The 10,320-nt window shown below is 54.3% G+C and overlaps 1 protein-coding gene across 3 annotated transcripts in view; it reads left to right on the top strand.

Moving 5' to 3' along the window:
• Positions 1-2,980, top strand: part of SPNS3 (SPNS lysolipid transporter 3, sphingosine-1-phosphate (putative)) — a 59,263-nt gene extending 56,283 nt beyond the window's left edge. Inside the window, exons 10-12 of one of the 3 annotated variants that reach the window (XM_017860222.1) lie at positions 829-927; positions 1,013-1,184; positions 2,410-2,823. In XM_017860222.1, the coding sequence (XP_017715711.1) occupies positions 829-927; positions 1,013-1,184; positions 2,410-2,498 (360 nt within the window). In that variant the 3' untranslated portion in view covers positions 2,499-2,823. Of the gene's footprint in view, positions 1-828; positions 928-1,012; positions 1,185-2,409 lie in introns of all 3 variants that reach the window. The other 2 variants (XM_017860223.1, XM_017860221.1) reach the window with 2 other exon arrangements.
• The last annotated feature ends 7,340 nt before the right edge of the window (positions 2,981-10,320 follow it).

Genomic DNA, 10,320 nt, shown 5'->3' with positions numbered 1-10,320 from the left:
TTTTTTTTTTTTTTTTTTTTTTTTTTGAGACGGGGTTTTGCTCTCTCACCCAGATTGGATTGCGATGGTGCGATCTCGGCTCACTGCCACCTCTGCCTCCCGGGTTCCAGCGATTCTTCTGCCTCAGCCTCCCGAGTAGCTGGGATTATAGGCGTGCACCACCACGCCCGGCTAGTTTTTGTATTTTTAGTAGAGACGGGGTTTCGCCATGTTGCCCAGGCTGGTCTTGACCTCCTGATCTCAGGTGATCCACCCACCTCGGCCTCCCAAAGTGCTGGGATTACAGAAGTGAGCCGCTGCGCCCGTTCCAGTGCTCATCTTAACGTTCTCAGCCTCGTCCGTCGAGTTGTGTGGGCTTCTCCAGCAAGGCTGCCTTTGGTCTCTGCCCCAGGGGCCCTGCGGCTCCTGAGAGGACTGAGCCCTTCGTACCACCCCTGCCCAAGTGCCCGCACATGCAGACACCTGGCATGCACCTGCTCTTCTCCCCGCCCGCCTGCACTGCTGTGTCCTGGGCCCCTAAGCTGGGATACCCCAGCCCCTTTCACTGTGGTCACAGTCATGCCTGGTTCCTTCCCATTTCAAGAGCAAACTCTCAAGAGGGGTGGCCCTGATCGGGGGCCTCGGCACCCCCATCCTTGGGAACTGGAGAAGCTTCAGGTGGGCCTGATGTTCTGGGGTGGGACTTTAGACCTTGGGGGTTGCCGACTCCCTCCCATCCCACTCACCTGAATGGCCTGTCACTCTTCCAGGCAGGTCCTTGGCAGGTGGGGAACAGGAGGCAAGGGTGCCCTCACTTGGGGTGCCCCCTGCTGTGCCTATGTTTTTCAGTCTGTGGTGGTGCCCAGGTGTCGGGGGACAGCAGAGGCACTTCAGATCACAGTGGGCCACATCCTGGGAGACGCTGGCAGCCCCTATCTCACAGGACTTGTAAGAGGTGTCTGCGTGTGTGGGGTGGGGAGGGTCTGGGGGCCAGCCTGGTGGGCCTGGCAGACCCACCCCTTCTCCTCCACAGATCTCTAGTGTCCTGAGGGCCAGGCGCCCTGACTCCTACCTGCAGCGCTTCCTCAGCCTGCAGCAGAGCTTCCTGTGCTGCGCCTTCGTCATTGCCCTGGGGGGTGGCTGCTTCCTGCTGACAGCGCTGTACCTGGAGAGAGACGAGGCCCGGGCCTGGCAGCCTGGCACAGGTACCCCACCCCTTGCACCAGGCCCGGCTCAGGGCTGGACACCCTAGGGGCAGACAGCACTGGCCACCCCCCGAACCCCTGGTCAGTTTGTTTGTTTACTCATTCAGAAATGCTTATACACCCCTGCTATGTACCAGGGAAGGTTGCAGAGCCTGGGGAGGGAAAGAATGAGGCCCCTGTAGAAACTGACACTCTAGTTGGTGAAGACAGACCAGAAACAGAAAAAGTAAAGATATAGCATGTTCAGGGTGACGAGTGCTATGGAGAGATATAAAGCAGGAAAGGAAGGAGACAGGGGCCGGGCACAGTGTCTCACACCTATAATCCCAGTACTTTGGGAGGCCGAGGTGGGCAGATCACAAGGTCAGAAGTTCAAGACCAGCCTGGGCAACATGATGAAGCCCTGTCTCTACTAAAACTACAAAAATTAGCCAGGTGTGGTGGCACACACCTGTAGTCCCAGCTACTCAGGAGGCTGAGGCAGAAGAATCGCTTGAACCCGGGAGGTGGAGGTTATAGTGAGCTGAGATCTCACCATCTTGCCACTGCACTCCAGCCTGGACAACAAAGTGAGACTGTCTCAAAAAAAAAAAAAACAAAACAAAAAAGGGACAGGTGGGTGCAGGTTACGAGGATCCCCACTGCGCAGGCAACATTAGAGCAAAGATCTGGAGGAAGCGAGGGAGTGAGCCATCCAGCGACCCAGGGGGAAGATGCTCCTGGCAGTGGGGACAGCCAGTGCAAAGGCCCTGCCATGGGAATGTATGCACCTGATGTGTTTGAGGATCAGCCAGGAGGCCAGTGTGGCTGCAGCAGGAGCAAGAGGGACAGTGGTAGGGGTGAGGGATACAGGGCCAGAGCAGGGGGTCCTTGTAAAGACCGTGGCTTTCACTCGGAGTGAGGCGGGAGCTGCCATGGGGCTTCCAGGAGAGGAGCACTCAGGTGGTCTGATTGGTGTCAAAGCGTCGCCCTGGCTGCCGTGTTGAGAGCAGACTGCAGGAGGGTCAGCGTTGAAGCTGAGAGGCATAGCCGACAGCCTACTCCCCTTCCAGGGGACAATGGTGCTAAGACCATGCCAGTGGCATTGAAGGTGATGACAAGGGGTTGGATCTGGAAGGTATTTTGCATTGGGGACAGAGAGGATTTCCTGACAGCCCATGCCCAGGCCTGGTCCCAAAGCACCTTCTGCATCCTTTGTGCAGGCTGAGCATCTTTCCTCCTGCAGGGACCCCAGACAGCAAGGATGTGGACAGCAACGACCCGGAGAGACAAGGCCTGCTTTCGGGCGCCGCTGCCTCCACAGAGGAGCCCTGAGGTCCCTGCCTGCACTCGCCCTGCCTGCACTCGCTCTGCCTGCAAGCCTCCCGTTGGGCCCCACAGTAGCCGTGCCTCGGTTCCTCTTTGGCTGTCCTCGGCGACTCCGGCTGAGGCGCGTCTGCCACTTTTGCATTCCCGGCTGGAGAGCTGGCAGGACCCTGTGGCTGGGCTGCGAATGGAGCTGTCAGCACTCTGCATGGGAGGCCTGGGCCTGTGCCTGTGCCCCACTCAAGGCTGCCCCAGCCTGGGTTCCCCAGCCTGGCTGCTGCTGGGCGCTGAATAAAGCGAGGCCAGTACAAAGCCTATGGATTTCGGGCCTGTAGACAGCCCTGTTATTTATAGCTTCTTGTGCCTCTGCTGGAGGGGAAGGGGGAGAAGACAGGATGAGCAGTCCAGGCCAAGGATGCAGGACTGCCCTAAAGTGGGGAAGCTGAGGGGGTGGCTCGGCATGGGTCTCTTGGGGTCCTCAGCCTGGACCTCCCACTCTGACCCAGCTTCTCCATTCTGCAAAGTCATGGGCACAGGGCACCCTCTGCATGATTCCACTCTGTTTTGTTTTTTGTTTTTTGTTTTGTTTTGTTTTGTTTTTGAGATGGGGTTTTTTTTTTTTTTTTTTTTTTTTTTTTATTGAGACGGAGTCTCGCTCTGTCACCCAGGCTGGAGTGCAGTGGCCGGATCTCAGCTCACTGCAAGCTCCGCCTCCCGGGTTTATGCCATTCTTCTGCCTCAGCCTCCCGAGTAGCTGGGACTACAGGCGCCCGCCACCTCGCCTGGCTAGTTTTTTGTATTTTAGTAGAGACGGGGTTTCGCCATATTAGCCAGGATGGTCTTGATCTCCTGACCTCGTGATCCGCCCGTCTCGGCCTCCCAAAGTGCTGGGATTACAGGCTTGAGCCACCGCGCCCGGCCTATGAGATGGAGTTTCACTCTTGTCCAGGCTGGAGAGCAATGGCGCAATCTTGGATCATTGCAACCTCCGCCTCCCGGGTTCAATGCCTCAGCCTACTAAGTAGCTAGGACTACAGGCGTGCGCCACCATGCCCGGCTAATTTTTGTATTTTTAGTAGAGATGGGGTTTCACCATGTTGGCCAGGCTGGTCTTGACCTCCTGACCTCAGGTGATCTGCCCACCTCGGCCTCCCAAAGTGCTGGGATTATAGGCATGAGCCACCGTGCCCGGCCCACTCCACCCTTTGAACAAAACGTGGGGGCTGAATCTTGCTCTTGGAGATGAGTTTCCACTTGGGCGCTGGTGTGGGGCTGTGGCTCCAAGTTCCAGGGAACCACACAGAGGAGCACCCACGCCTACACAGACATGGGCGCAGCTGCCCCAGAACCCTGCTGAGGACTTGAGTGGCCATGCAGGGATCCTCCTGGCCTGCCCAGTTCTGTACCCCCAGCCTTCCCTGGGCCCGTGCTCTGACCCCAGCACAGCCTGTGGGGAGGGCTGGCTCCGCGGGGCCCACGCTTGCCACTGGGTTCAGAGCAGCTGGGCTCAGCGGGCCCTGTGGGAGATCGACAGCTTCCAGGCGGGCAGCAGTGGGGAGGCTTGTTCTCATGTTCTTTCCGCCTCCCCTGGTGCCCAGCCAGGCATCACTTACTCACTGATGGCCACCTTCGCTGTGCCAGGCTGTGCCTGTCTCCCAGCAACTGCGGGCAGAGCAGCGACTGAGACTCCTGCACAGCCCCTGATGCTTGCTTGCTCTGTCCCTGCCTTCTGTGGGGTGCCCCCCAGCCCTCCCTGTTGGCTGCAACAGGCCCCAGGAGCAGGGCTTTCCAGCTTAGCCCCCACCTACACCACAGCCAGCCCTCCCTGCAGGCTAGCCAGGCCCTTGACCATGACTCAATGCTTGGAGCTCATGCAACAGGCGGCCCTTGAAGTTACAAGGTAAAAGATCTGTGAGAATATTTTGTTTTTCCTGAGAAGGAGACAGCAACTGGGCGGGAGCCAGGATGCCGCGGTCCCTCTCAGCGTTCACTGGTTGTGTGACCTAGGTGGCTCCCTGAGTCCCCGAGAGCCGCTGACTCCCTGGCTGGGTTTGGGAGGTGTGTTGACGTGGCTTTCTAACCTGGGCATGTGATTCGCACAGGCTGGGTCTAGACCCACAGAAACCCAGCTCCAGGTCTGAACCTTCCTCCCAACAGCCCCAGGGAGGACCCCGGTGAGGCGAGGCTCCCAGAAAATGACTGAGGGCTGCCCAAGGGTCAGAACACTCGGTTTGGCACGGCAACTCACGCCTGTAATGCCAAAACTTTGGGAGGCAGAGGCTGGTGTATTGCTTGAGGTCAGGAGTTCAAGACCAGCCTGGGCAACATGGTGAAACCCCATCTCTGCCAAAAAATACAAAAACTTAGCTGGGCATGGTGGCCCGCATCTGTGGTCCCAGCTCTGGGAGGCTGAGGTGGGAGGATCGCTTGATCCTGGGGGTGGGGGATGGAGTTTGTCGTGAAGGGAGATGGCACCACTGCACTCCAGCCTGGGTGACACAGTGAGACTTTGCCTTAAAAACCAAAAACAAACAAAAGAACACCAGCCGCCACCTCCCCACCCAGAGTCCAGTACAGGAAGAGCAGGCACCTCGTTCGTGCCCACTCTACAAACATGCATTGGTATCAGTGGGTGCCCATCGGGGTGTCCAGCAATGAATCAGACTCCAACCCTGCCCTTGGGCCTCGCAGCCCACAGCAGGACAGAGAAGTGTGGTACACCTATGGGCAGAGTAAGGGCTTCCGTGCCCCAGAAGCCTTCAAGGAGGTGGCTTTGGAGGTGGTAATGAGGTGGGGGGGAAGGGAATTCTAGGTGCAGGAGATGGACCCACAAAGAGGGGGAGGGCGGGGGCAGAAGATATGCAATGAGTGATGGAGGGGTGTGGTGTGGCCAGAGAGGAGGGTGCGTGTGTCATTGAGTGGGGAGAGGAAGCGAGAGGCTGTCTGGGATCAGAGGGGTTTCAGATGCAGGTTGAGGAGCTGGGGCTTTAATCCTATAATCCAGGGTAGTTTCTTATGACTCAAGTGCATTCTGATATTTGGGTTGCTGGGCAGGGCAAGGCGGTGCTTCCCAAGGCTGAGCCACACGAGATGCCCAGCTGGGAGTTTATAGGAAGCTATTGTCTAAAGTGGCTTGGGGCAGAGTGGGAGCTCTGCGGCTGGTGGACGTAGCCAGTGACAGAGACCAGTATCTCCTCTGCAACCAACCCAGACTCCCACCTCCTGCCTCTTTGCGGCCAGTCCTGGTGGGTCGAGGTTACAATAACAGCCTGGGGGGAAGCCAGCCACTCGGGCTAGAGTGGAGTCTGGTAAACAGAACACATCTTCCTTCCCTAAAAGGGCCCTTGTTGGGTAATCTCAGCCACTAATACTCTGGACTTGTTTGTTGGGAATGTCAACAGGAGGAAAAATGCCGCTCCGCAGGATGAGTCCTTAAGCCTGACCTGGCTCTCTTTATGTGTTAATTGCGCTTTCCAGACATACCCTGCATTCCAGCTGCCAGGTATTATCCACGCATGGAGGTGTGTCTGTGTGCGTGTGCCTGTGCCTGTGTGTGCATCACCCTGTTTGTGTGTGGCCACGTGGGGGTATGCTAGCTACCAGAACCAATATCAATAGGTATTAGTAAAGCTTTTTTTTTTTTTTTTTTTGAGATGGAGTTTTGCTCTTGTTGTCCAGGCTGGAGTGCAATGGTGTGATCTCAGCTCACTGAAACCTCGGCCTCACAGGTTCAAGAGATTCTCCTGCCTCAGCCTCCCGAGTAGGCTTGGATTACAGGAGCGCCTCTACCACACCCAGCTTTTTTTTTTTTTTTTTTATTTTGAGACGGAATTTATCAAATCCCTTGTTGCCCAGGCTGGAGTGCAATGGTGCAATCTCAGCTCACTGCCACCTCTGCCTCCCAGGTTCAGGCGATTCTCCTTCCTCGGCCTCCCAAGTAGCTGGGATTACAGGCATCCACCAGGCCCAGCTAATTTTGTATTTTTAATAGAGACGGGGGCTTCTCCATGTTGGTCAGGCTGGTCTCGAACTCCCAACCTCAGGTAATCCACCTGCCTTGGCCTCCCAAAGTGCTGGGATTACAAGCATGAGCCACTGTGCCCAGTCTTAATTTTTCATATTTTTAGTAGAGACAGGGTTTTGCCATGTTGACCAGGATGGTCTCGAACTCTTGAGCTCAGGCAATCCACCCGCCTCAGCCTCCCAAAGTACTAGAATTACAGGTGTGAGCCACCATGCCTGGCCTAAAAGCTCTTTTTCCACGTCGTTCTGAAAGTTGGGGAGCTTGAACCTGTGTGTCTGGATTCTCGTACCCTAACCCTGGCTTGTTCCTCTGCCACCCCAAATATCGGTCTGTCTGTTTCATTCCCTGAAGTGTTTGACTTTCCTTTGTGCCTTGGTGGGCTTGGGAAGTTGTTTAATCTAATGCAGCCTCTACAGACAAAGGTGGCAGCAGGCAGCCAGAGTTTCCGGGAGTCATGCTTTATCTCAACACAGAGAGGTGTGTGACTGCATGTACTCCTGTGGACCATATCAGTTTGGATTGTGGGGTTGTATGCAACAGAAACAGACTGACTACCTTTACCAGCCAAAGGATGCATTGAAAGCGCATCAGGAACTTAAAGACTTGATGAGAAGGTTGGAGATTCAGCAGCCAGGGTTCCTGGGCTATATTATTTTGGGGTCTGTGCCAGAACTCCAGATATTTTATCCCTATTCTTTTGCCACCCTCCTCAAGATTTAAAGCCTTGGGCAAGAGATTCCAGTTGGGTTAGCTTGGATTCTATGCCCATGCCTTGGTTTATAACCCCATTAAGATCAGCAGACCAGGGTGCTGTTAGGAAGAGGAAGGAAGTCTCAGCAGCAAAACAAAATGAAACAGGAATTAAAACAAGATGACTGGCCGGGCACGGTGGCTCACGCCTGTCATCCCAGCACTTTGGGAGGCCGAGGTGGGCAGATCACCTGAGGTCAGGAGTTCAAGACCAGCCTAGCCAACATAGAGAAACCCTGTCTCTACTAAAAATACAAAAATTAGCCAGGCTTGGTGGCGTGTGCCTATAATCCCAGCTACTCGGGAGGCTGAAGCAGGAGAATTCGCTTGAACCCAGGAGGCGGACGTTGCAGTGAGCCAAGATCGTGCCATTGCACTCCAGCCCAGGCAACAAGAGTGAAACTCTGTCTTAAAAAGAAAAAAAAAAAAAAAGAAGAAAGAAAACAAGATGACAGAAAACAAAAACAAAGGTAGTATCCACTACAATATCTTGGACAGGCCAGTGGCATCTCTGAGATGCAGCGTCTCCATGGGACCGGGAAGAGGCTGGACTCCATGCCCTTCAGTGGAGTCTTTATTTCTGATAGTCTGAATCCATGATGAAAGGAGACGGAAGCTTCTATAATGTAGAAGTGTTAAAAATGTTCAAATGGCAGAACAGGAACTTCTGTGTTAGTGGGGACTCAGAGCCATCTGTTCTGAGCAGGAGAGAGAGACAGAGACGAAGCGTTCTGAGCAAAGGCAGGCTCGGGCTGGGGAGGGAACGGGGCCCCAACCAGTCCCCAGCTTGGCAACAGCAAGAGCAGAGAGGAGGTGCCTTCTCCCCACCATGGGTGGTGACCTGCTGGGAAGGCTAATCAAAGGGTGGAGGCAAATAGCAGGTGGAAGCTAATGGAGGGTGGAGTCAATCAGGAAGAAAATGCCTTTTCCAGCGGGACCAGGAGAGGAATCTCGTTTCTGCGTCATTCAGAGCAACAGACACATGATGCAAATCAATGTACATTTCCTGGGCACCTGCTAAACATCATTTACTCACTCAACAAACATTCTTTGAGCACCTCCTCTGTACTGGCTCGTGGAGATGAATCAGAAAGGGTATGGGCCCTCGAGGCTTACGGTCTGTTGGTGAAGGACGGGGAACAGATTCTTTCTCAGACAAAAATCAGCACAGCGTTGGTGTGATGGAAGGATATACAGGTTGCTCAATAGCCCAGAGGAGAAAATGATTGTTCAGGTGGGCCAGGGAAGGCTTCCTGGAGGAAGCTGTTTCTCTGCTGGGTTCCTGAAGGACAAGTGGGAAGAGAGAGTGAATAGGCGGCACAGGCAGAGCCCATCTCAGTCAGGGTTGGGGGGTCAGGGGTGGCACGTGGATGCTCTCCGTGGTCCTGAATCATCATTGTGCTAGCGGGACAAGGGCTTTTTTGTTGACGGGAGGACAGGGGCTATAGAAAAGTGCCCCAATGCTTGCCCCTCCCCCAGGCTCCAGGAAGTATGAGTTCAGGAAGCTCCATGTTCAGTGTAATTCTGAGAGATGGGTCGTAGGATCTGAGGCTGGAGATGGTCATGGGGTGTGAAACGTTGTGAAGGCTCTTAGAGATCATTAAGAAACGTAGACATTTCTTTTTTTTCTTTTTTTTTTTTTTTTTGAGATGGACAGAGTCTCACTCTGTCACCCAGGCTGGAGTGCAGTGGCGCGATCTCAGCTCACTACAAGCTCCGCCTCCCGGGTTCACGCCGTTCTCCTGCCTCAGCCTCCCAAGTAACTCCTGAGTAGGTGAGACTACAGGGGCCCGCCACCATGCCCAGCTAATTTTGTTTTTGTATTTTTAGTAGAGATGGGGTTTCACTGTGTTAGTGAGGTGAAACTCCTGACCTCCTGATCCGCCCACCTGGACCTCCCAAAGTGCCGGGATTACAAGCGTGAGCCACCGCGTCTGGCCAGGAACGCAGATGTTTTTAACCCCATAGCCAGTGAAGAGCCTTAGAAAGGTTTCACTCAAGGTAGTGATGAGGTCCTTTGTGGGATTCAGAAAGTGACCGGCAAGCAATATGGAGAAACGACTGGAAGGCCAGCCGGGCGCAGTGGCTCAAGCCTGTAATCCCAGCACTTTGGAAGGCCAAGGTGCGTGGATCACTTGAGGCCAGGAGTTCAAGACCAACCTGGCCAACATGATGAAGCCCCATCTCTACCAAAAAAAAAAAAAAAAAATTAGCCAGGCATGGTGGTGCGCACCTGTAATCCCAGCTACTCAGGAGGCTGAGGCAGGAGAATTGCTTGAACCCAGGAGGTGGAGGTTGCAGTAAGCCAAGACTGTGCCATTGCACTCCAGCCTGGGGGACAGAGCAAGACTCTGTCTCAAAAAACAAACAAACAAAACAAAACAAACAAAAAACTGGAGGGGGATGTGGGAACAGGTGATGTTGAGCTTTACAAGGGTCCAAGTGAGACACAGAGAGGCCTGAGCTAAGCCAGTAGGCAATGTGGACATGGGGAGACGTTCAAGAGAGGAAATTGAAAGCCCTTAGATGTGGGTGTTGAGGAGAAGGAGCCCCATGTGGCCCCCAGGCTTTCTGCTTGGCGACAGCATGGATGATGGTGCTTTTTGACAAAAGATAAATGATACCAGAGTGGGAGCAGGTTGGGGGAAGGATGACAAGTTCATTTTCAAATGTGCTGAGTCTAAGGTACATGTGGGATATCTGGCGGGAGGCGTGTGTAGGAGGCCACATATGGATCTCGTGTTTGGAGATGAGGCCCTGTCTAGAGATGGAGGTTGGGGTGTCATAGTCACATGGATGATCATTGAAAGTTGAGGCCATTGCTGCTCACCGTGGCTCATGCCTCTAACCCCAGCATTTTGGTAGGCTGAGGTGGGAGGATCACTTGAGCCCAAGTTTGAGACCAGCCTGGTCAACATAGTGAGACCCTTCCCCTAAAAAAAAAAAAAAAAATGCTGGGTGTGGTGGTGCACGCTTATAGTCCCAGCCTTTCAGGAGGCTGAGGTGTGGACCCTCAGGAGAGGAAGACTCTTCTATATATATATATATATATATTTT

Source organism: Rhinopithecus bieti, unplaced genomic scaffold (genome assembly GCF_001698545.2).
Source record: "Rhinopithecus bieti isolate Rb0 unplaced genomic scaffold, ASM169854v2 scaffold_54263, whole genome shotgun sequence".
NCBI classification, from domain to species: Eukaryota; Metazoa; Chordata; class Mammalia; order Primates; family Cercopithecidae; genus Rhinopithecus; species Rhinopithecus bieti.
Note: the sequence above shows the minus strand (reverse complement) of the source record. Positions and strands in the feature narration are given on the sequence as shown.